The sequence below is a fragment of the Lepisma saccharinum genome, chromosome 1 (genome assembly GCF_977018435.1).
Source record: "Lepisma saccharinum chromosome 1, izLepSacc3.1, whole genome shotgun sequence".
NCBI classification, from domain to species: domain Eukaryota; kingdom Metazoa; phylum Arthropoda; class Insecta; order Zygentoma; family Lepismatidae; genus Lepisma; species Lepisma saccharinum.
In genome coordinates, this window is record NC_139229.1 from 115974813 (window position 1) to 116000552 (window position 25740).

A 25740-nucleotide genomic window follows, 5' to 3' on the forward strand; every position below is an offset into this window, starting at 1 on the left:
GTTGAAAAAATATTTCAAATTGTTTGCTTTAGCACAGACTTCTCCCTTTTTGCGTGATTTACAAGAATAATAACGTCTTTGATACTACTGTTACCACTACTATACTACTGCTAATAATATTATTATTATTGGCACGTTTATACTGGTACTTGCCCTCCCCCCAGGCAAAAATTCGTAGCTGCGCCTCTGTTAAATCATGAATTCATATTTCATGCTTTCTTTATTTTCAACATCGCATCCCCTGAATTCAAATCGGCACCCCCTCAGCACCCAGAGATGATTAATCCTTGCACCGCCATTGGGCATATGTGATGAACACCTTTCGCTGTCCACTGACATGGGATATCAAATATATCTATATTATAGGTCTTGACCCCCAAATTTACCAGCCACTTGTGGCCTACAAGTGGTGTCTCTACTAGTCTATAACACTGAAGACATAAGACGAAGATTGACTGCAGTCATCTCAACAGATGATGAAAACAAACATAGTCCAAAATGTAATTTAATTTTGATGTGTTACTTAGAGATCTATGCCAAGGCAGGAAGAAAGAAAGAAAGAAAAAAGAGAGCAAGCGTTGCACTTTCACATGCAAAAGAAGAGATCTATGCCAAGGCAGGAAGAAAGAAAAAGAGATCGAGTGTTGCACTTTCACACGCAAAAGAAGATATCTATGCCAAGGCAGGAAGAAAGAAAGAAAGAAAAAAGAGAGCGAGTGTTGCACTTTCACATGCAAAAGTAGAGATCTATGCCAAGGCAGGAAGAAAGAAAGAAAGAAAAAGAGAGCGAGTGTTGCACTTTCACATGCAAAAGTAGAGATCTATGCCATGGCAGGAAGAAAGGAAAAAGAGATCGAGTGTTGCACTTTCACACGCAAAACAAGAGATCTATGCCATGGCAGGAAGAAAGAAAAACAGAGCAAGTGTTGTACTTTCACGCGCAAAAGAAGAGATCTATGCCAAGGCAGGAAGAAAGAAAGAAAGAAAAAAGAGAGCGAGTGTTGCACTTTCACATGCAAAAGAAGAGATCTATGCCAAGGCAGGAAGAAAGAAAGAAAGAAAAAAGAGAGCGAGTGTTGCACTTTCACATGCAAAAGTAGAAATCTATGCCAAGGCAGGAAGAAAGAAAAAAAAGCGAGTGTTGCACTTTCACGCGCAAAAGGAGAGATCTATGCCAAGGCAGGAAGAAAGAAAGAAAGAAAGAAAGAAAAAAGAGAGCGAGTGTTGCACTTTCACATGCAAAAGAAGAGATCTATGCCAAGGCACGAAGAAAAAAAGAAAGAAAAAAGAGAGCGAGTGTTGCACTTTCACATGCAAAAGAAGAGATCTATGCCAAGGCAGGAAGAAAGAAAAAAGAGATCGAGTGTTGCACTTTCACGTGCAAAAGAAGAGATCTATGCCAAAGCAGGAAGAAAGAAGGAAAGAAAAAAGAGATCGAGTGTTGCACTTTCACACACAAAAGAAGAGATCTATGCCAAGGCAGGAAGAAAGAAAAAAGAGATCGAGTGTTGCACTTTTACACGCAAAAGAAGAGATCTATGCCAAGGCAGGAAGAAAGAAAGAAAGAAAAAAGAGAGTGAGTGTTGCACTTTCACATGCAAAAGAAGAGATCTATCCCAAGACAGGAAGAAAGAAGAAAGAGAGCGAGTGTTGCACTTTCACACGCATTAGAAGAGATCTATGCCATGGCAGGAAGAAAGAAAAAAGAGAGTGAGAAGAAAGAAAAAGAGAGGGAGTGTTGCACTTTCACATGCAAAAGTAGAGATCTATGGCATGGCAGGAAGAAAGAAAAACAGAGCAAGTGTTGTACTTTCACGCACAAAAGAAGAGATCTATGCCAAGGCAGGAAGAAAGAAAGAAAGAAAAAAGAGAGCGAGTGTTGCACTTTCACATGCAAAAGAAGAGAACTATGCCAAGGCAGGAAGAAAGAAAGAAAGAAAGAAAAAAGAGAGCGAGTGTTGCACTTTCACATGCAAAAGAAGAGATCTATGCCAAGGCAGGAAGAAAGAAAAAAGAGAGCGAGTGTTGCACTTTCACATGCAAAAGAAGAGATCTATGCCAAGGCATGAAGAAAGAAAAAGAGAGCGAGTGTTGCACTATCACACGCAAAAGAAGAGATCTATGCCAAGGAACGAAGAAAGAAAGAAAGAAAAAAGAGAGCGAGTGTTGAACTTTCACACGCAAAAGAAGAGATCTATGCCAAGGCAGGAAGAAAGAAAGAAAGAAAAAAGAGAGCGAGTGTTGCACTTTCACATGCAAAAGTAGAGATCTATGCCAAGGCAGGAAGAAAGAAAAAAGAGAGCGAGTGTTGAACTTTCACACGCAAAAGAAGAGATCTATGCCAAGGCAGGAAGAAAGAAAGAAAGAAAAAAGAGAGCGAGTGTTGCACTTTCACATGCAAAAGTAGAGATCTATGCCAAGGCAGGAAGAAAGAAAAAAGAGAGCGAGTGTTGCACTTTCACATGCAAAAGTAGAGATCTATGGCATGGCAGGAAGAAAGAAAAACAGAGCAAGTGTTGTACTTTCACGCACAAAAGAAGAGATCTATGCCAAGGCAGGAAGAAAGAAAGAAAGAAAAAAGAGAGCGAGTGTTGCACTTTCACATGCAAAAGTAGAGATCTATGCCAAGGCAGGAAGAAAGAAAAAAGAGAGCGAGTGTTGCACTTTCACATGCAAAAGAAGAGATCTATGCCAAGGCAGGAAGAAAGAAAGAAGAGAGTGAGTGTTGCACTTTCACGCGCAAAAGAAGAGATCTATACCAAGGCAGGAAGAAAGAAAGAAAGAAAAAAGAGAGCGAGTGTTGCACTTTCACATGCAAAAGAAGAGATCTATGCCAAGGGAGGAAGAAAGAAAAAAGGGAGCGAGTGTTGCACTTTCACATACAAAAGAAGAGATCTATGCCAAGGCAGGAAGAAAGAAAAAAGAGAGCGAGTGTTGCACTTTCACATGCAAAAGAAGAGATCTATACCAAGGCAGGAAGAAAGAAAAAAGAGAGCGAGTGTTGCACTTTCACACGCAAAAGTAGAGATCTATGCCATGGCAGGAAGAAAGAAAAACAGAGCAAGTGTTGCACTTTCACATGCAAAAGAAGAGATCTATGCCATGGCAGGAAGAAACGAAAAAGAGATCGAGTGTTGCACTTTCACACGCAAAAGAAGAGATCTATGCCATGGCAGGAAGAAAGAAAAACAGAGCAAGTGTTGAACTTTCACGCGCAAAAGAAGAGATCTATGCCAAGGCAGGAAGAAAGAAAGAAAGAAAAAAGAGAGCGAGTGTTGCACTTTCACATGCAAAAGAAGAGATCTATGCCAAGGCAGGACGAAAGAAAAAAGAGAGCGAGTGTTGCACTTTCACATGCAAAAGTAGAGATCTATGCCAAGGCAGGAAGAAAGAAAGAAAGAAAAAAGAGAGCGAGTGTTGCACTTTCACATGCAAAAGTAGAGATCTATGCCAAGGCAGGAAGAAAGAAAGAAAGAAAAAGAGAGCGAGTGTTGCACTTTCACATGCAAAAGTAGAGATCTATGCCATGGCAGGAAAAAAGGAAAAAGAGATCGAGTGTTGCACTTTCACACGCAAAACAAGAGATCTATGCCATGGCAGGAAGAAAGAAAAACAGAGCAAGTGTTGCACTATCACACGCAAAAGAAGAGATCTATGCCAAGGACGAAGAAAGAAAGAAAGAAAAAAGAGAGCGAGTGTTGAACTTTCACACGCAAAAGAAGAGATCTATGCCAAGGCAGGAAGAGAGAAAAAAGAGCGAGTGTTGCACTTTCACATGCAAAAGTAGAGATCTATGCCAAGGCAGGAAGAAAGAAAGAAAGAAAAAAGAGAGCGAGTGTTGCACTTTCACATGCAAAAGAAGAGATCTATGCCAAGGCAGGAAGAAAGAAAGAAAGAAAAAGAGAGCGATTGTTGCACTTTCACATGCAAAAGAAGAGATCTATGCCAAGGCAGGAAGAAAGAAAGAAAGAAAAAAGAGAGCGAGTGTTGCACTTTCACATGCAAAAGTAGAGATCTATGCCAAGGCAGGAAGAAAGAAAGAAAGAAAAAAGAGAGCGAGTGTTGCACTTTCACATGCAAAAGTAGAGATCTATGCCAAGGCAGGAAGAAAGAAAGAAAGAAAAAAGAGAGCGAGGGTTGCACTTTCACACGCAAAAGAAGAGATCTATGCCAAGGCAGGAAGAAAGAAAGAAAGAAAAAAGAGAGCGAGTATAGCACTTTCACATGCAAAAGAAGAGATCTATGCCAAGGCATGAAGAAAGAAAAAGAGAGCGAGTGTTGCACTATCACACGCAAAAGAAGAGATCTATGCCAAGGAACGAAGAAAGAAAGAAAGAAAAAAGAGAGCGAGTGTTGAACTTTCACACGCAAAAGAAGAGATCTATGCCAAGGCAGGAAGAGAGAAAAAAGAGCGAGTGTTGCACTTTCACATGCAAAAGTAGAGATCTATGCCAAGGCAGGAAGAAAGAAAGAAAAAAGAGAGCGAGTGTTGCACTTTCACACGCAAAAGAAGAGATCTATGCCAAGGCAGGAAGAAAGAAAGAAAGAAAAAAGAGAGCGAGTATAGCACTTTCACATGCAAAAGAAGAGATCTATGCCAAGGCATGAAGAAAGAAAAAGAGAGCGAGTGTTGCACTTTCACATGCAAAAGAAGAGATCTATGCCAAGGCAGGAAGAAAGAAAGAAAGAAAAAAGAGAGCGAGTGTTGCACTTTCACATGCAAAAGAAGAGATCTATGCCAAGGCAGGAAGAAAGAAAGAAAGAAAAAAGAGAGCAAGTGTTGCACTTTCACATGCAAAAGTAGAGATCTATGCCAAGGCAGGAAGAAAGAAAAAAGAGAGCGAGTGTTGCACTTTCACATGCAAAAGAAGAGATCTATGCCAAGGCAGGAAGAAAGAAAGAAGAGAGCGAGTGTTGCACTTTCACGTGCAAAAGAAGAGATCTATACCAAGGCAGGAAGAAAGAAAGAAATAAAAAAGAGAGCGAGTGTTGCACTTTCACATGCAAAAGAAGAGATCTATGCCAAGGCAGGAAGAAAGAAAGAAAGAAAAAAGAGAGCGAGTGTTGCACTTTCACATGCAAAAGTAGAGATCTATGCGAAGGCAGGAAGAAAGAAAGAAAGAAAAAAGAGAGCGAGTGTTGCACTTTCACACGCAAAAGAAGAGATCTATGCCAAGGCAGGAAGAAAGAAAGAAAAAAGAGAGCGAGTATAGCACTTTCACATGCAAAAGAAGAGATCTATGCCAAGGCATGAAGAAAGAAAAAGAGAGCGAGTGTTGCACTATCACACGCAAAAGAAGAGATCTATGCCAAGGAACGAAGAAAGAAAGAAAGAAAAAAGAGAGCGAGTGTTGCACTTTCACACGCAAAAGAAGAGATCTATGCCAAGGCAGGAAGAAAGAAACAAGAGAGCGAGTGTTGCACTTTCACATGCAAAAGTAGAGATCTATGCCAAGGCAGGAAGGAAGAAAGAAAGAATAAAAGAGAGCAAGTGTTGCGCTTTCACATGCAGAAGTCTGCATGATGAAATATCATTTCATGTTTTTTATTGAACGTTAAATCTGTAAAAATAAATTTGGGATATCCTGTGTTTTCAAAGTTTCTAGTAGTGTAAATTTCGAAGTCCACAATAGTAGTATCTTAGATGTGTTTAAACACTATGTGAATTAAACTGACGTAGAAAATGTTTAATCTAAATGAGCTTTCGACTTAATGCAGGGTACTATATTATTGCAATTTTATGTATTACATAGATCTATAAATGAAAATTTTGTGTGAGATGCCTTGCATATTTTTGGTGACGTATATATTTCTTGATGTGTTAAAACGAAAAATTGTCTCCAATTTTCCTCCATCACATCAAGATTTCAGGCACATCAATGAAAGTGAGCACAAGTGGGGTCAATGCTATATTGCCCCAAGGCTTGTAACATGTGGGTAATGAGGAAGTTGGTGAATAAATTATTGTGTATGGTGTAAGATAACATGCTCTGGTGGGACTAAGGTAAACTTGCGGAAAAGCCAGTAAAGATAGCGAGTCCTGGTATGAAACCCAGGACCTTACAAGTTCTATGCAAGCACTATATGGACTTAGCTACTTGTGTCATTTTTATGGATTTTGGAATCAAATCTTGGAAAAATTTGGAAACAAATCTGTCACACACATTTTCTTAAAAGACACAATTACGTTGGGGTTTCTCCTGCTAATGTATGGAAAACGTCCCGACCTTAAACGTACTAATGTTACTGTCATAGGTATGTCAACTAAAACTGGTAGAAATAAATGACATACGACAATCATAAAATATGCCCCAATTAACTTAAAACATATATATTAATGGTTCTTCTGGAAATGTTTTCTCTCTTCTTGAAAACCTCTCCTGGTATCTTTCTGTTTGTGGGTTTGCATTGGAATATCAAGTTTTTGTAAGACAGAGTTTAGTTTGTTAGTTTTAGGGGTATTATGAGTAACTAATTTTTAAACTGTTGTGTGAAACTCATACATGTGAAAAAAAGGACCGATATTTTTTTTTAAAAAAAACGAGAAAATCATTAGGAGAAGAAATTTATTGTGACTGATAAACAAGCACATAACTTGGCTATTTTCGACGTACTCACCATTAACCTCCAGACATTTCTGATAGTGTGGCACAAGCTTCAAGTATACCCTCTGCGTAAAAATCTGCCGCCTGCGAGTGCAGCAAGTCCAGAACTGATGTCTTGAGCACGTCACTGTTGTTGAAACGCTTCAAGGCAAGCCACTTTTTCAGGTGAAGAAAAAGAAAGAAATTGCTGGGGGCAAGGTCGAGGCTGTAAGGGGGATGATTGAATAGTTCCCATCGAAACAGTACAAGCAGCTGTGTGTGGGCGGGAGTTGTCATGGATCAGAAAAATTCCAGAGCGTAGCATTCCTCTCTGCCGATTTTGGATGGCATGTCGCAGATTATTCAGTGTTTCACAATACACCTCTGCTGTAATTGTTCATCCTGGTTCCAAGAATTCCACAAAAATCACACCCTTTTGGTCCCAAAACAAGGTTCCCATAATTTTGTGAACTGATGGTGTTTGTTTGATTTTCTTCGCTTTAGGAGAACCAGAGTGCTGCCATTGCATTCACTGCTGCTTTGACTCCCCAGTGGAGTATGATATCCACGTTTCATCCCCAGTCACTATGTGCGAAAAGAGGTCACCCCATCCTGCCACCCCCCCCCCCCCAGTGGACCAAAAAATCATGTGCAGCTGTCCTTCTATGCTCTTTGTGAGCGTCTGTCAGCATTTTTGGTACCCACCTCGCACACAGTTTGTGATACCCTAGGTTGTCACTCACAATTCGATGCACTGTTTTCACAGACACTTCTGGAAACTCTTTTTTGCGAGTTCAGATATTGTGAACCGGCGATTGGAACACACTCTCTCGTTAACGCGTTCCACCAGATCGTCCGTCTGAACACTAGGCCATCCGCTACGCTCATCGTCGCGGACATTTGAATGCCCTTCCCGAAACTCTCTGCACCATTGCCTGATCTTCCCTTCACTCATCACTGTCGGTTCATAAATGGCACACAATTTCCGATGGATGTCAGCAGCATTCTGTCCTTTGGCGTTCAGAAATCCTATGACAGATCTCACTTCACATTTGGTAGAATTTTGTATTACGGCAGCCATTTCACCTTACTGCTACTCCCACGTACACAACCCCACTCTGACGATTCTATCTCTGTTTCAAGCACAGAATACTAGGGCATGCTCCTGTGCATGCTCAACTTCATCAGTGTTGCCAACCTCGCGTAAAAAATTATCGGCCCTTTTTTTTGACATGCGCCTCGTACATAAATCACTCTTTAAGCAGTCGGAATCATTATTTGTACTCAGCCTTGTATTGAAAAAGTTCATAGTTTAAATTCCAGTGCAGTCTAATTGTTCTGGCCACGGTCTTAAAATCAACTTTGTTATTGGACTTCAATATCACAATGGAACAGACACTATCCATTTGATTCATTTTCGGAATTATAAATCATAATTTTTCCATGTGGAAAGATTACTGAATACTCCTATGTAATGATAACGATACATCCTTCTTTTTTGGGATGGGTATAACATGATGCAATTCTTTCGTCACTTTTATCTGACTCAGCATCCCAAAATCTAAATCAACGACAGAAACGTTTTTGTCGCAGACCTTTTCTATATATTAAATTTTAAAGCATAATGTTTAATATAAAGAAAAATTCACCTTTTCTTTCAGCAGTCTTTCAATCCTCATCTTTCGGTATATGACAATTTCTTCCCCTTCAAGTGGAAATCTATGCAGGGCCTCTGCTAAAGCATTAGCACCTTCATCTCCAATCCTATTTCCTGCTAGTGATAATGAAGCCAACATTCTATTTGTATGCAAAGCCTAGACATTAGAAAGAGATAATTGAATATGTACATATAGCATGTTAGGTTAAAACTACTTTCCACAGTTGACTTAACTTCATATTTTCTCAAATATTTTATCAAATACAGGGGGTTCCAAAAAAATGTACTCACTGTTTGATAGTCCATATCTTCTGACAAAATTGACTTGCGGGTACAATTTTTGGCACTGAGAGAGAGTTATGTTAGATGTTCAAAATGACCACCAGCAACTTCTAAACAACTCCGATGGCGTCGAACTGCAGACCGTACTATGGCCTTCAGTGTATCTGGCGTAATGGCAGCACATGATGCTATTATTTTTTCACGTAGCTCGTTGAGTGTAGTTGGTTTTAGTCGATACACATCATCCTTGACGGTCCCCCACAGGTAGAAGTCCAGTGGTGTCAAATCATGGGATCGAGGTGGGTACTCAAAAGCACCACGTCGACCTATCCACCCTCCGGGTAGAGTGTCATCCAGGTATGACCTGACATTGCGATGGTAGTGAGGCGGGGCTCCATCTTGCTGCAGGTAAAACATTTCATCGCCAAACAGGGTTCGGATGGCAGGCAAAATCCTTGACTTAAGCATTTCTAGATACACCTCACCGGTTTACCCTCGAAGAAGAAGGGACCAATCAAACCACGCGATGGCAGACCACACCACACGTTAAGCCCTGGTAGATTCACTGCCTTCTCCACATAAACGTGAGGATTGATGGGCAACCAATAGACACAATTGTGGTGGTTCACAGTACCATTAAGTTCAAATTGCACCTCGTCAGACCACACAACTGTCCCTGCAAATTCCCCATCCTCTTGAACCATGTGCTCAAACCATTCGCAGTATTCAACCCTACGATCTGGATCGTCCTCGTTGATCACGTGTAGCAGTCTTGGAATGTACACTTTCCACTGTGCATCCTTCAGAATGCGTCTTACGGTAGACCGGCTCACCCCAGTTTTGCGCGCTCCCTGGTTCACTGATTTTTGTGGTGATTGGGTGAAATGTTCCAACACCGCAGCACTGGACTCTGGACTTGTAGCTGTTCGTGGTCGGCCAAATGTTGCCTTGTTCATATCATGAACAGTTTCGTCGGATTCAAACTTATCACGAATACGGGCTATTGTTCAACGTGTTGGAGGCCGAATTCCAAACACATTCTGCCACTGTCGTTGAACCTCTTGAATGTTCTCGTACTTCCAGAACCATTTCAATACAGCCTTCTGTTCCACAAATGATAACCGTACCGCAGCCATTGTTGCTACTTGACTGTCTTCCGCTGTACTGGCATGATTGGTCCAACACTCGAGCATGCGTGGAGCAAATTGCCAGCGCCACCTACCCGCGACAAATAAAACAGTTACACTACACGCCAACATGAGATTAGTACGTGTAAGTCTGTTTGTTTCGAAATTATTTCATTACAAACAGTGAGTACATTTTTTTGGACCCCTCGGTATAAACAAAATGCAAGCACACTTTCTCTACAGATAGTGAAATCAAGAGTGGACCCACAGTTTAAAGTGAGATGTGACCACTGAACTGTACATCCACATCCACCATGCATCAAGATAATAACATAACGTTTTAGGGAGAGATCGATAGAGGAGGTTGCCATGCAACCAATATAAACTGATCTATGTAGAGTGCCACACACGTAAATTTGCCGTTGCGTAGAAACGAATTTTCGTTTCGTCTCCCTCTCTCTTAGCATCATGTGTTCTACCCTGCTCGAAAACCTTCGCTATTGTTGCCATATTGTCATTCCATTCCTGGACACACTCGCGCAAACTTCATTGAAAACAATTGAATAGCGCTCCAGCTCGCGGTTCCCACCATTCGGTAGGGACGCTAATGTGGCAATATAGCACGGCGTAGTGCTTGCTTCTTTTATGCAGTGCATGTTCATTGGCTAGCTAGTAACTAGTGTTGCCAACTGTAATAATGAAGCACTATTTCTGTCACGGAAGGGGAAAAGGCAGGTAAAGTGGCGGTGAGTTTTGTTGGATTGGAAGCACCATATTTTTATTTTATATTAAGTATTTGACCGGTTTGACGTTGTATGCGTGTATTGCGTGTGTGTATGTAAAAGTGTGTGTTTGCTAATGAACGTTAAATTCCATAATGCCTCCAGTTCTGTCGAAGTTGAAATCAAAAACCTTGCATAGCCAAGCTCGGGAAATTCTAAGCAACGTGCACGAGTTCATGAAGGAGGAAGCCAGTCATGGTGTTAGCATCCCAATAAAGCATTTTGGCAAGAGAGCAGCGAACAGCAGCAACAAATTGTTCATATTTCATAATTTTGGAATTATTCAAAATAAATAAATTATGTGGCTCCAACATCATTTCAACTCTGGCTCCGGCACGTGTTCTTGTAGAAATTGCATAGACGAGGCTGTCATTTTTGCTGCTTAATGCGATACATATTGTTTTCTGTGTTAAAATTGCCATGCTTTGATGGGTGACCAAGTTCATAGCAGGGCCGGCGGAAGGGGAGGGCGAACCGTCCCATCGCCCAGAGCGGCAAAATTTGAAGAGAAGAAAAAAATAAGCCTATTGAAAACTGTGATCGAGCGAGATATTCTTTTGCGCTGAATAGTATTGAAAGTATAAGAAGTCTCATTATTTATTTTATATTTTGATGTTTTAGTTAGGAATATATTGATTTTCAATTTTCCGTTGCTGCGTAATGACCGGGGGGGGGGGGGGGGTCGAATAGAGCCGCCACCTCCCAGGGAGGCAAAATGACTAGCGCCTTCCCTGGTTCATAACAAAAGAAAAAGCCGCGCAGCTTATCGTCTAGTGGCAGTATATGTACTTGTTATTGTTGTGGAAGCCGGCATCCTTTGTAAATGTACAACAAAGGCAACCGACTGTCGCCGATCTCAGAGAGGAAATAATAATACTGCTTGAGGAGGAGTGTTATGGTGCAATTGTAGCGGTTTAACACGTTGGCATGTTATTATCTGTCGTTGCAGTTCCATACCAGTGTATACGGGTTTTGGCAGTGAAAAGTTAGAACGCCACCAGTGCATTAATGCAATGAAAAATAATATATATATATATATATATATATATATATTTTGTTTGAAATCACTCAAATAAGGAATCGTATGAAGAAGTCTTCTTTGCAGCATTTTTGGTAATTTTACTTATGTGTTAGTTCATATTTTGCGAATTTTTAGTCCATATGTATGTAGCAGTTTTTAAATTAACTGGGTCGTATGCTATTACGAAGCGTAAGGCAGAGAACAGGGAAAGCTGGAGATTGCAGTGAAAAACCTGCCATTAGGCAGAAAACAATGAATGAATGAATGAATGAATGTATGTAGCTACATACAAAGCCACTTGTTAGTACATACTAATCCTAGTCCTGGTATAATGCATGACGTTTAAAACTCAACGTTAAATAGACCTGAATTCTCTAATTTTCTTGTTGTACGTAACAGCTGTGCCTCGGCGCACTGCAGCGATTTTTCTATCTGCTCCATTAGCAACACTGCTTCTTTAGTTGTTTCGCGCATCGCACGGCAGAATTATCTGCGCTGGACTCTATAGTTTGGGTTTTGTTATATTTGGATAGCTGGCACACAATGATTTTTTTCCTTTGCTTGCACAACAAGGAGAAATCAGAAGCCTTGATATTATTTAAATTTTCAACATCTTGTTTGATTGATTTGGTGTTTTAAGTCTACTTTATGCATAGTAAGGCTAATTGGGACTGGACCTACAGTTTAAAGTAGGATCCGAACCACTATGTGCCTCCACCGGGTATCGAACCCGGGACCCCTTAATTGCAAGGTGAAGATACTGTCAACATTTTGTTCTTATTTGTACTTGGCAATTTAATGTTTATCCTCTACCTCTATCGATTAATTAAGTAAATGACTAACTGTTTCATTGATTGATTGATTTGGTTTATTTTACTTCACTTTTAGCTAATCACAAATATGAGGATGAAGATGAGTAATGATATGATGAAGGGACACTCACAAAGAACTCTCTTGTTCAGGCCAGGATTCGAACCTACTTTTGGCACCAATATTGTGCAGAAAAACTGTATTTTATGATTACAATTGTTGAATATTTTGATGGAAAACTGATAAATTGATACATAAAATTGGAATACAATACTCACCTACTAATACGAGTATCAGTTTAACCGTAACAAACACAATAAAACATTCACACCCTGGCAGAGACTTGAACCAAGAATATTTGGTTGTGGGATCGTGAGCCAGGTGTTCTACATCCTTAGGCACAGAGAACACAAAATAAGCTGCTCTGGTTCCAACATGCAAGGAGGCAGAAGGAGACAGTTCCTTCAAAAGCACCTACTTTGCAATATGTAACTCAAGTGTACTGATTACCTTTGCAAAGCACTTCGCCCCTGTACAAGTTATCTTGTTGTTGGTCAGGTTCAATGCCAAAAGATGTTCCTTTTCCTTTGCACCTCGCTCCAACTCTTTAGCAAGGAATGCAGCTCCTTTGTCTGTTATACTGCAGTGGCGAAGAGACAAGCGACTCAACCTACATTATAAGGATATAAGAAGACAAAATCAATGAAGAATCATTGTTCAGTAATGTCAATAGTAAAATAACTAGACTAAAGTCATATTTATTAACTAGGGATGACCAAATCTGGATAAAATTGTATCTGGATATTCTCATATCAGAATTATTAAGATATCTGTATTATTCTCATATCGGAATTATTCAGATATCTGTATTATCCTGACATTCAGATTATTTGGTTATCCAAATTATCAGTGGCTTGCCCAGGATTTTCGACAGGCAGGGGGAGGGGTTACGTATACTTTTCTTTTAGTAGTAAGCCATCATTTTGCTAACTTTTCCTGGCTTTGACATTCTTTTTTTTTTTAGGAATACTGTGCCAAAGGGGGGGGGGGGAGTATCGGCTCTGCCCTAGACAAAGCATATGACAACACAGTCCCACGGAGGATTATCCTGGCTGCAGTTCTAGACATCAGAGCCTTGTTAGCCTACATGAATGCACTTTCAAGTATATACTGTATGGAAGGGAGGTTAACATTTGGGTTCCATCCAAAGTGATACGTAGCAGTACATCTCAAATTAATACATTGGAAAATAAACAGCAATCTACATATCCCTTTGGCAGAGTCAAAATTTACATGTATAATCTAAAAAGAGCACCAACCTGTTCCACATACTTACTTACTGTCTTTGCACAGCAGTAGGTAGTAATTCTCTTCTGGAACTATGTTCCAATCTAAACTCAGCTCTTTCACTTGATTATTCACAGAAAATATCACTGCTATATGCTCCACTAATTCTGCTGTAAGACCACAGTGTTCAAATCTATAATATAAGCACATATTTTATGTAGAATTTTTCCATCCTTGGGGTAAATGTCAGCATTGGAAAAATAGAAATTGATATTAGGTTACTTTTACAAACACATTAACTGATGTCTTATAAATCATTATTTCAAAACTCATTATTTTAGATCTAAAGTATCATATTTTAATAAGTAACCAGTACACAAAGGAAATAACTTGAAATATAATTTTTATGCTTACTCATTACATGACTTCCTGAACAAGTTGAAATGTGTACTGATCAAAATTAGCATTGTACAATTTTATGAATGCAAGTACTCCTTGCAGGTCATCCAACCAGTTACGGAGTGACGTGTGGTCAGCACGACGAACCCCCAGTTGTAGTTGTAGGTTTCCATGACCGGGTTACGCTACTCATTTGTAGCTCCCCAATTTCCTCATGATGGTGGGTGGCCACAGGTCCCATACACAGATAAGAATCTCAGGAGAAAAGGTTACGCTTCCCTCATGAAACATGAACCTGCACACAGCCCGTAGCCGGAGCCCAAAGCCTGACAGATTAGATTGCATGGCCATGGTGCGAGACATTGCTTCACAATATAAATATATATTATGATTTGAAAAGTAAACTAAACGATACACTCACTTAAATACTGATAGATTAGGAACAGCAGAAGCACATCTCTCACACACTTTTAACAATGGCAAGTCCAGAGGAAAACCTTAGAAAAGTTAAAATGCACATTAATAAATGTTTATCTGAGGTTATTCTTAAAATACTATTTATAGCTAATAAACATAACTCACATTTAAACAAAAGTGTTTAAATAATACTATTGTAACTAACTACTACTGTGCACAAACAATAATACTGTAATTATTATAAACTAATTAAAAAAATAAAGTTCAACATTAAAATTGATATAAATCATACAGTTTGACACCAAGAAAATAACAAAATTGCCTCAATTCATTTGCATCTCAACATTTCAATCATTTTATCTGCTAACTTTACAATTTTCTGTTGTGAGAATGTCTATTGACAAATCAGCTGATGATTCCAGTATCTCATTACAGTGAAATTCATGATTTTACTTTCCTGGATTTTCTACACATTAAATTTTCTTGGTCCAAATAAAACAATGCTATAAATTTTCGGCAGATTTTACTTTTTCAACATTTTCAGTTTTTTCAGCTTGGTTCTCTGAAAAATACAAAATCGATGTTCCACTGTATCTGCATTTGTGATAATTTTAAAAATACTATATGAGAACCAGATGAAATTGCTGAAAACTGTGTGGAGCCAAATTTACTTAAAAAATTTTGTCCAGAATCTAGATGGAAATCTGGGTCCCCAATTCAATTGAACATGAGGTCACTTGGATAAAGAGCTTTACCTTTGATTTCATGAGAAGGCCATGTCATATAATGTACTTATAAGTTGCACACACATTTTTCACACTATGGGGGCTGTTTCCCCTTCTGCCCCTTGCTAACGATGCCTGTGGTAACTTGCATTAAATGTAAGGTTGTTAGCCAATTATAGAATCCTGGGACCTTACCACCCAAACATACATTCATATTTCTGCCTGAGTTAAGATGATTTTGAATGAAGAATATGTACTCGAAGTTGGGGGACAAAGGATGTTATCCTGCCACCCCTCCCCCAAGTTAATAAAATCTCCATGAAACACCCCACCCCAGGGAGAACAATCTGTATAAGCATTGCCCCACCTACTGCATTGTCTTCATGTTGATCCATACAAGCATTCTCAAGCTGGGAATTTCCAATCTGCACACTCAGGGTGGCCACTCTAGGACCATGATAAAATTCAAGTATAATTCTAGGTTTTCAAGAAAAACTTTCCAAAAATTCAAGAGTCTAAGCAGATGTTTTCTCTATTTCAACCTTACGTATTAGCGCCTCTCATCACCCCCACACAGAAATACATTAACAATATAAAGTGTTTGTGTGATTCCAATGAATCCATAAATTCAATTAAACAGTATACCGTATTTACTCATGTATAATGCACACTTTTTGCCAAAATTATTGCCCCCAAAAACTGGTGTGTATTATGCACGGAATAATTCAGACAGCCAACATGAAACTGTACAAGGTCATTCCATGATTTTGTGACACTTTTGATTGATTTTTCTTGTTTACAGAACCCTATCATGTTATATGTATATCGTTGTAAAACTTAAATTCTGCAGTTTCTGAATATGACAACAGTATTCCATTCAAGATAGTGACACTAATGTGCAATGCAGTTGAAATAGGTTCATGACATAATAAAGGAATGTTCCGATTTTTATGTTACTTTCTATGAAAGAAAAGATAAGGAAAAAGAAAATAATAATTAAAATGTATTACTGGCCAAATAATATGATATATATGGAATGTGTAAATGCCTTAATGGAAGAAATCTTGTGCTGCTAACTGCTAGTTTGAGGGTCCTGATGTGCCTCGTATAGTCATGGAAAAAGTTTATAGTTTGAAGGTTTTTCTTAGAAAAAATAAAGAAGGAATGAGCAAAACCATGTATAAAAGTTTAAAGGCTATTTCCCACGATTTTTCACTTCGCTTGTTTGAACAAGAGGATATTGTTCTCTTGGTCCACATAGCAACAGGTGACTTGTTGAATAGATATGATTGGCATAGCAACCGCTTTAGAACCTACAACTAAGAAAGCCATTTCTTGAACCAGAATTATACTGCGCATTATATACGAGATATAATTGTTTGTCACTTTTACCCATCAAAAAACCAGGTTGCGCATTATACACACGTAAATACGGTATACACTATTTAAAATATTCAATTTAAGGTGTGGAATTTACACTTGCCATTTCACATACTCAGACTTGAAACACAAGTCACAAATATTACGGAATATACTAATCTACAAAAGATTGTTTATTAATTGTTAAGACAAAGATACTAATCCAGTCAAGGAAAAGAAGAAACTGTGAACAGAACATGGTAATATAAAACTTTAACATCGAAATGTCCAACAACTTCTCATACCTAGGTACAAACCTGAATGATCAAAATGAAGAAATAGCAGAAATACAAGCATGCATTCAATCAGCAAACAAGGCACTTCTCGATATTACCTTTAATCAGGTGGAGAGACAGATGTGAATTGGAGAGCTTGAGTGATGCTATACAAAACACTCATTCGTAGTATTGTAGTATATGGATGTGAAGCATGGACCAGCTGCTAACAAACTCGACTCATTTGAGCGTAAAATCCTACGTATAATCTTTGGCCCTATTTAGTCACAAGGAGTGTGGAGAATTAGATATAATAACGAAATTTACGAACTTCATTGATTTGCTTTATTTTACTTCGCTTTTTGGGCCACTTTTGGCTAATTTGCGAAGATGGGAATGAGATATGATATGATGAAATTGATGAATGGACACTCACAAATATCCATGCCCAGGCCAGGATTCAAACCCAGGACCCCTGGCATCATAGCACGATGTACTAACCACTCCACCACAGGGGCCGGCTCATAATGAAGTATTTCCCACCATATACATAAGAATAAAAAGACTAAACTGGGCTAGCCATGTAGCTATAATGGATGAGCACCAAACCCCAAAAAATATGATAGGAGGAAACGTGAGGAAGAAGACCTGCAGGAAGACCAAGTATTAGATGGGAGGAAAGTATGCAGAAGGGTGCAGACTCCATCCTTCATATCAGAAAATGGAGTAGCCCAAGGGAGAAAGTTCTGGAGGAAGGAAGTTGGAGAGCATAGGTGTGCGCAGACCATCTGATTACGAGGGGGCAAAAGTCTTGATGAATGTTCAGTAGGGAAAGTAAAAACCTAATTTTATTTCACTGTTTAAGTTTCATTGCATCGATGGGTGTGTGCATGCCCCACAACAAACCAACAGCAAAAATCATATAAATTGTATCTCAAATGGGGGCGGTCCATTTCCTCCAAACAATTGTTCATGCATCATGTTCATCATGTTGGAGAGGCCATAGCCTGAAAACAAGCCGAAGCACCATACGTAACAGCTAACAAAAATTGTTAATTGTACAAGAATATCAAACTCAAATTTACTAAATAACTTCAAGATATCTTGCAATAAAATGCCTGTCAGATAGATTGTTCTGCAAAGGATATTAACAAAGTAAAAAGATTGAGAGAATTTTGTTTTATTTTCCACGCAGCTTTCTTTTATTTTCCTTCCTCTATAAAAATAAAAGCTAAACTGTGAACAACTTGCCTTAGTGCATTTGTGAATGTATGAATTCATTTGGATTAATAAAAGTTGCAATTTTTCACGTCTATGAAGAAAAATTCACGCATAATTCCCGGAGCCAATAATTCACACATAACTTCCAGAATTCAAGGAATTCGTGGTGAGTAGCCACCCTGGCACTGTTTTTTTCAGATTTATGTTGTTATACTTACACATGCAACCTACCTCTTATTTGAATCTTATGGAGTGATGCTGGAATATCTGGGTACTCAAGGTAGGCTCGAACTTTCGGAACATCTTCTGTTTCTTCCTCTTTCCTTGGGGAAAAAAGGTATTAAAATTATTGAAGTATAAATGAAAATTTAAACATGAGAAAAGAAAATAGTTAAACTCTGAGAAACAAAAAATACGTAAAAAAAAATGCATTAAGGTAAGAGTATGAACTAAGGTAAGATATAACTGTTTGATGCTACTGTGTTCTGAATTTTTCCACATAGCAAAGATTCGCCGTGGCTCTTCCACATAGCAATAATACAGAAGTTGATCGGGTTATATCCGACCGATATGTAAAGTGTATTATGAAAAGCTGTGTCACCCCCACCAGTTGTGTTCTATGGGACCACCAGCATTATGGACTATCGCCCGACATCGCAATTTCCACTGCAACAAACTACGTTGGAGCACATGCATAGGAATTCCATCCCATTCCTCCTTACAGGCTTCCCATAGGCCAGTAAGGTTGCGGGGTTGGTGATGTTGTAGACGTCATTTTAAGTCCAAATACACCAAAATCCATTGGACTGGCATCAGGGCTTTTGACAGGAATGTCATGAAAGGAAATAACACGGATTCTTGTTTCATGCTAAATGTCCTGATAAAACCGGATTCCAGATTTTTTTTTGGCCATCCCTAGTTTCAAGGTTCTGGCGCAACTACACTTGTGACAGCAGCATTGCCAAATCTGTTGGATATAATCCGATCAGCCTTCTGTAATAACCCGTCACGTGGCACAACAGCCCATGAGGGCCAGGGCTTACCTACGAACTTTTGGCCTCACTTCCACCTGCTGAAGTGGGAGATCATCCATGCAGTTATGGGGGTGACATGTGATCAGAACGACAAACCAGTCCCATACATAAGACCGAAATCTCAGGACAAAAGTTGTCACGCTTTCCCCAGGATACAGGAACCTGCGTGCATCCTGTAACCAGAGCCGAAAGCATGACACCTTAGACCACACAGCCACGATGCTGGACTCTTCCACATGGTGGCCACCTCAAAAATACTCTCTCATTCATAACTCATTGCTGATACAATTCAGATGGTGCATAAATAATTGAGAAATATTGGAATATTTTATTCATTGTAAACGAGCTAAGATGAAACAATTTATTGATTTGTATGTACTTTCTTTGCATTGAAAGTGACTTGTAGTGCAAAAATTACAACTTGAAGTGTGTTCAAAAGCTATTATACGAGGTAATGTAAAAAAAAAAGGCCGATATTTTTAAAAAAACAAGAAAATCATGAAGAAATTTATTGTGATTGATAAACAAGTACATAACTTGGCTATTTTTTGAAGTACTCGAAAAGAGGTCATCCCCATCCTCCCCCCCCACCCCCAGCAGGCCAAAAAATCACGTGCAGCTGTCCTTCTTTGCTCTTTGTGAGCATCTGTCAGCATTTTTGGTACCCACCTTGCACACAGTTTGTGATACCCCAGGTTGTCAGTCACAATTCGATGCACTGTTTTCGCAGACACTTCTGGAAACTCTTTGGCGAGTTCAGATATTGTGAACCAGCGTAACTTTCTCGTTAACGCGTTCCAACAGATCGTCCGTCTGAACACTATGCCTTCCGCTATGCTCATCGTCATGGACATTTGAACGCCCTTTCCAAAACTCTCTGCACCATTGCCTCACCTTCCCTTCACTCATCACTGTCGGTCCATAAATGGCACACAATTCCCGATGGATGTCAGTTGCATTCTGTCCTTTGGCATTCAGAAATCGTATGACAAATCTCACTTCACATTTGGAGGAATTTTGTATTACGGCAGCTATTTCACCTTACTTCTACTCGCACGTACGCAACTCCACTCTGACGATTCTATCTCTGTTGCAAGCACAGAATACTAGGGCATGCTCCTGCGCATGCTCAACTTCATCAGTGTTGCCAACCCGGGTAAAAAATTATCGGCCTTCTTTTTACATGCTTTTATGTTTTTAAATATGAGATGCAGAAAGATAGTATATATGTGGATTCAATATAATACAAATTACATTATAAAAGTATATTTTTAAAAATGACTTCCAATTTGAACCATGCATATGTTTTCAAATGGAAAACGATATATGAACAACATAATTTCAATATTATGTACAATATATGAGTAAACTACAGTACATTATATTTATCTCTTGGTTAATATTGTATAAAATTTAATATGTTCCTATCAATTATTCAATCACATTTGAAAGAAATGTGTTTGTCCAAGTAAATTTCAATCATGATAGTACAATTCATGCTTATTCCTTATGGTTTTTAATTTGTGTCGCATTTCTGCAACTTTTAGCTAGCTGCAACAATGAGTATGAATGACGTTCGATTAAATTGATGAAAGGACATTTACAGGACATTTACAAAGGATTGATTACTTATGGAGAGGCCAGGACATGAAACATGAAACTTTGGATGACAAAATCATGAGTTGACTATTCAACACACTCAGCCACGAAAGCGGGCATTTTTGTAATAATGTTGTAGGAACCAATGAAGCCTCATCTAACAATTAATTTTCAGGAAGAGACACAGCAACAGAGAAAAAAGAAAAAAAAAAGGTCACCGAAAATTGAAATGTATTAAAATAAAATTCCCACAATTTTCCTGGTCTCTCTTAACCATGTATTAAATTGAGTTCACAATTATTTTACAAATATACAAAGCTATGTAAAAACAGGCACATAAAACGAAATTGTACTTACATCGATTGTTCGTGTTCTGACAAAGGAGTTTCTTGTTCTTCAGTTCCCTGATACACCTCTCCTGAGAGTGTCGAGAGTAGAATTTTAGGTTTAATGGCTGTTCCTTCTTGGTTACACATATTAGAGAATTCCAATAAGACATCAATTGTACCTATCGTATCTGTAATAAAAATGTCAGAAACAGTTTGCTAGTTGGTTAGCACACAAGTATTCACAGGCCTGTTGAACGTTTGATCCCCACCCCCAGCAAAACAAATTGCTCACCTGAAGACAAGATGCCCACTATTTCCTAAGGCAGAAGCTATTCTATAAACGTCATGTATAGTTTTAACTCATGTTTAACTCAAACTAACTCATTTTAAGCCTGCATCACATTTACAACTGTAAGATTAATGTTACATTTTCTTCCAGGTCTACAAAATTAGTTCAGCTTGTAGCACAGCAAGATGATTGTGTAAATAAAGTTATCCGTACACATTGAAAATAAACGACAAACATCATTGAATGCTATGCTTAAACGAAGTTACATCAGAGCACACATCGTGTTTCTTCTCACATTCCTAGTTAACGTCCAAGAATTTCGAATTAGGTGCAGGTCCAAATAAAGCCTTTTGTGACAGGTGTCAACCAATCAGAGCACATGCTACTGAAATCTATTATCAAAAAAAGTACCAAGGTACAGAATGCTATTTATTTTTATTCTGTGGTGAAGAGAAAGTAACATAGAAAATGAAAACACATGGAAAAATCTGTGATTCTGACTTGCGAGAAGGAGAATAAGAGGAGTGGTGGAACATTCTTGTTTGAATTTATTTAATTGTAATTATACAATGTACCCAGTCAACACACTAACGTTGCCACAACGTTGTGATAACGTTGCATCAACGTTACAAAAAAAACATTCCACTGAATACACTTTAGTTTGGATGGTCACCACCATGAGCGCCACAAGCGTCAGATCGGAGTGTTTTGTTTAATCTGAATTTGTATGTGCACTGACCACCAAACCTTATATTTCCTACAGCATACACTAGATGGCAGTGCGACTCAAATGCAAAACAAACATAACTTTTAGTAACACAAATAAGCATAACTTCAATTGTAATTAGTGAAAAAAATGTGTTTTATTATCCTTCGAAAGATGTGTGAATATTGAAGTTGTAAGGAAGATCAGAAAATGTTGAAATACGTTGAATACAAGTGAAACTCCCATGATAAATATTTTTATCCCAGACTATATAATTAGGAGCTAAGTGCTGCAACAAGAAACTTATTACCAGGTGTAGTTAGAGATTTGTTAATTCATGAAAATCTCCAGACTAACAATTGTCTATTTTGGTGGAGCAGGAAAAGTTTCTATAATATGTAAAGAGAAACTGTGACACATATGTAGTATATACAAAAAGGGCTTGGCAAGATTGCTAATAGCTTACCATGTGAAATTTAAATGTGCATTGTTATATTCATAAATTACACAGGCAGCAAGGTAATGTTGCAAAAAAGTTGTGGCAACGTTAACCCCTTACATACCTAACGTTGCTACATAATGTTCAGTATATGTTGTGACAACGTTGCCAACCAACGTTGCAGCAACGTTGAAATAAATGACCCTTAAACGTTGACACAACGTTTTCACAACGTTGTATCAACATACATTCAACGTTGTAACAACGTTAGGTATGTTAGTAGCTAACGTTGCCACAACGTTGTGGTAACATTATCTTGTTGACTGGGTATATTTCTAGAGCAGTGAGTGATGTGATAATAAATTATATTCAACAACCAACCGTAAAATATACTAATAAAAATGATGGGTGCAATACAGGTTTCGGAGAAATCCATATTAGCACTAAAAAAATCTAAATAATAATGCTTCTGTGCAGCAACAAATTATATAACTTACACAAAATTAGATGTCCTCACCAAATATTCTGAAAATGATCATCTAAATACTGATGCTTAAAACAAAATTTTAACTTTATGGACAGTATTTCATAAAATTAATCTGTTTGCTTTTATGTACATCCTATGTTGAAATACCCACAATATGTAATTTCATAGAGAGTTTATATGTATATTCTTACCTGCTGATGTAGTATCATCAGAGTTCCTCACAGATTTTGTTTCAGTTGTTGATTTTCTTTTGCTCATTGTTTGCCCTTCCAACAAAAAGAACAACTCAGAGAACACGGACTCAGCTTATACAGTAGAGCCAAATTTACTGAAAGTAGAAAACAATAAATAATATCTGACATTGACAACAAATATCAAATCTTATGTTATAATTGTTGCAGTGCAGCAACAACCAAAGAACCAATTAATTTACATTATTGGGCTATTGGAATGTGCTACATCTTAGATGTGTAGTAAGATTGTATAAGATTTAGTTTCAACTTAGCATATATCCCAAAAGTTGTCACGAAATGAGTCTGATCCACATCTCTATCTCTCTCTCTCACACACACAATCACACCATCCTGGGGTGCAGCAAAAATTTCTTTCCAAGTAAAATGGATCAGCCATGATTTTTGCATCCTTGCATCACTGTAATGTTATTGAAACAACGACTGTATTAGCTGTAGTGTCCATTATTCATAATATAATAAAATAACTGCAATAATTAAGAACCCCACAGTGGAATTTATGCGTTCATGTTTTTTTTTTTTCAGCGAAACATTTCACTTAATATTCATTATTATTATTATATTTGGTAATTAAACTTCGTTTCTTAAGCCAGACTCACACAGCACTTATGTGAATCCTCACTTCCAGATAAATCTCCAGCTTGCTTTTATTCCGGCACTTCGAAACTGTGAAGTTTGGAAGAGGGTTTATCGTCGAATGCTCTCCTTTTCCAAGCACAGCTTAACTAGTCGAGATAAATAATTTAGATGAGGATATTAATAGCCGCCAGCATGGACGTACTTAGGGACTTAACTTTAGGGAGGGGGGGCAGGTACGAACTTGAGGCTTAACTTTTGGGGGCAAGGTCGAAAAGTTTTTCATCTCATAAAAATTGTGTCCAGGATTATTTGCGAAATCATAAATAATATTATTTATTACTTACCTCCTCAGGTCTTAGGATGTTAACAAAAGTATCTTTAACTTGTAAATTTTAACAAACCTGAAAATTTTGGGGGGCAAATGCCCCCTCTTGCCCCCGCCAAGTTACGCCTATAGCCGCCTGGGAGCCAGAGCATTCAACTCACAATTTCGTTTTGGAAGATTTTGAGTTCAAGCACTCGCCAGACCATGAATGTTTCTTTCAATTCGTACTTTCATCGTATCTGTCGCGATTAGACTGAAGATGTAGAAATTCGAGGTAAACATAATCAAATTACAAAAAATACCAAGATTCGAAGTCACAAGGATGTGGGAGAAAGCGTCAGAGCTGAATATACCACCCCAGCATTCGCCTAGAGTGAGAAAGAAAATTCACGTCAAACAATCTGGTTGACCGGCAGCCGGATTCAAAGTCCCAAATACGAGTCTATCAAATCGGGGGAATATGGGGTTTATGCACGAAACTATTCTTCGTCCAATGTAAGAATGAGGCGAATGTAAACAACTGTAGGACTTGTCAGAAATTCTATTGGGTAATTCGGATGTCAGCCGTTTCCAGAAATTTTGCTCATACTAATATAGTGCGTGTAAGAGTCATACCTTCTCTAAAATATAGGATGAATTACATATCTCAGTGATTTATCCACACACTCCTGTAACATTCCCCCTAAATTTTTTTTTACAAATGGTCCATTTATGGTCAATTTGGCTATAAATGTACTCTTACCTCCCCTAAATATGAACTCACACACGCCCAGATGGAACATTCTGGATAAATCCTTGAACTACTGTCGATATACAGGGTGTCCACAAAGTCCTGCTACCGTTACAATGAAACTTAACTTCTAAACTATATGAGATAAATACATGCAGTTTTTTGCAACGTGTTCTACAGCTCTCAAAGTTTTATTTACAATTACAACACTTCAACCTGTTCGAGAACTTCTGCAATCCGTGAACGAAGTGTGACAAGATCTGGAACAGGGGTTTCGTAGACATGATCCTTGACGTACCCCCAAAAGGAAAAAATCCAAGGGAGTGATATCAAGGGAGCGCAGTGGCCAGGAGATTGGTCCATTGCGGCCAATCCATCTCCCAGGGAAATGTCTATCCAAAAGGTCCCTCACATCTAGAGACCAATGAGGAGAAGAAACACGGATTGCAGAAGTTCTCGAACAGGTTGAAGTGTTGTAATTGTAAATAAAACTTTGAGAGCTATAGAACACGTTGCAAAAAACTGTATGTATTTATCTCATATAGTTTAGAAGTTAAGTTTCATTGTAACGGTAGCAGGACTTTGTGGACACCCTGTACATCTGTGCGAGCAGAATTAGGAATTTATCAAAGGAGCAAGTATTAGCCGAGGTCATGGGTTTATATTAAAAGTAGTTTTGCTCTTACAAAGGGCAGAGTATAAATATACTTTACAAGTATAAATTAGTTAATCACCTTGCAGTGAATTTAGAGTATGATTGCATAGACGTCTGTACGTGTATACAGCAATAATGGGTGGAATTCAACATACAACAGCCGAAGCATGGTACAAATTTCATAGTTACAATTGTTACCATTTACTTATTATGAATAATAATTTTTAAATCATTACCAATAAAATTTTCTTAAAACAATTTGGATGAAAATATTGGCTTGATGTAATTATATTAAACATAACAATATTATTTTTACATTACCTTGGTAAGAATTGGGTTCTTATTTTTAAAACACTTCGTGTGTGATATTA

The 25740-nt window shown here is 38.3% G+C and overlaps 1 protein-coding gene across 5 annotated transcripts in view; it reads right to left on the minus strand.

Annotated features, from left to right (window-relative positions):
* The window catches only part of LOC145999772 (leucine-rich repeat-containing protein 71-like), a 126409-nt gene that overhangs the window by 17646 nt on the left and 83023 nt on the right, over positions 1 to 25740 (minus strand). For all 5 annotated transcript variants that reach the window (XM_083137081.1, XM_083137071.1, XM_083137089.1 and 2 more), the window contains 7 exons: positions 23021 to 23157; positions 20937 to 21096; positions 18178 to 18269; positions 14371 to 14446; positions 13600 to 13743; positions 12774 to 12933; positions 8234 to 8398 (listed from right to left, as the gene is read on the minus strand). In XM_083137081.1, the coding sequence (XP_082993207.1) occupies positions 8234 to 8398; positions 12774 to 12933; positions 13600 to 13743; positions 14371 to 14446; positions 18178 to 18269; positions 20937 to 21096; positions 23021 to 23087 (864 nt within the window). In that variant the 5' untranslated portion in view covers positions 23088 to 23157. The remainder of the gene's footprint in view (positions 1 to 8233; positions 8399 to 12773; positions 12934 to 13599; positions 13744 to 14370; positions 14447 to 18177; positions 18270 to 20936; positions 21097 to 23020; positions 23158 to 25740) is intronic.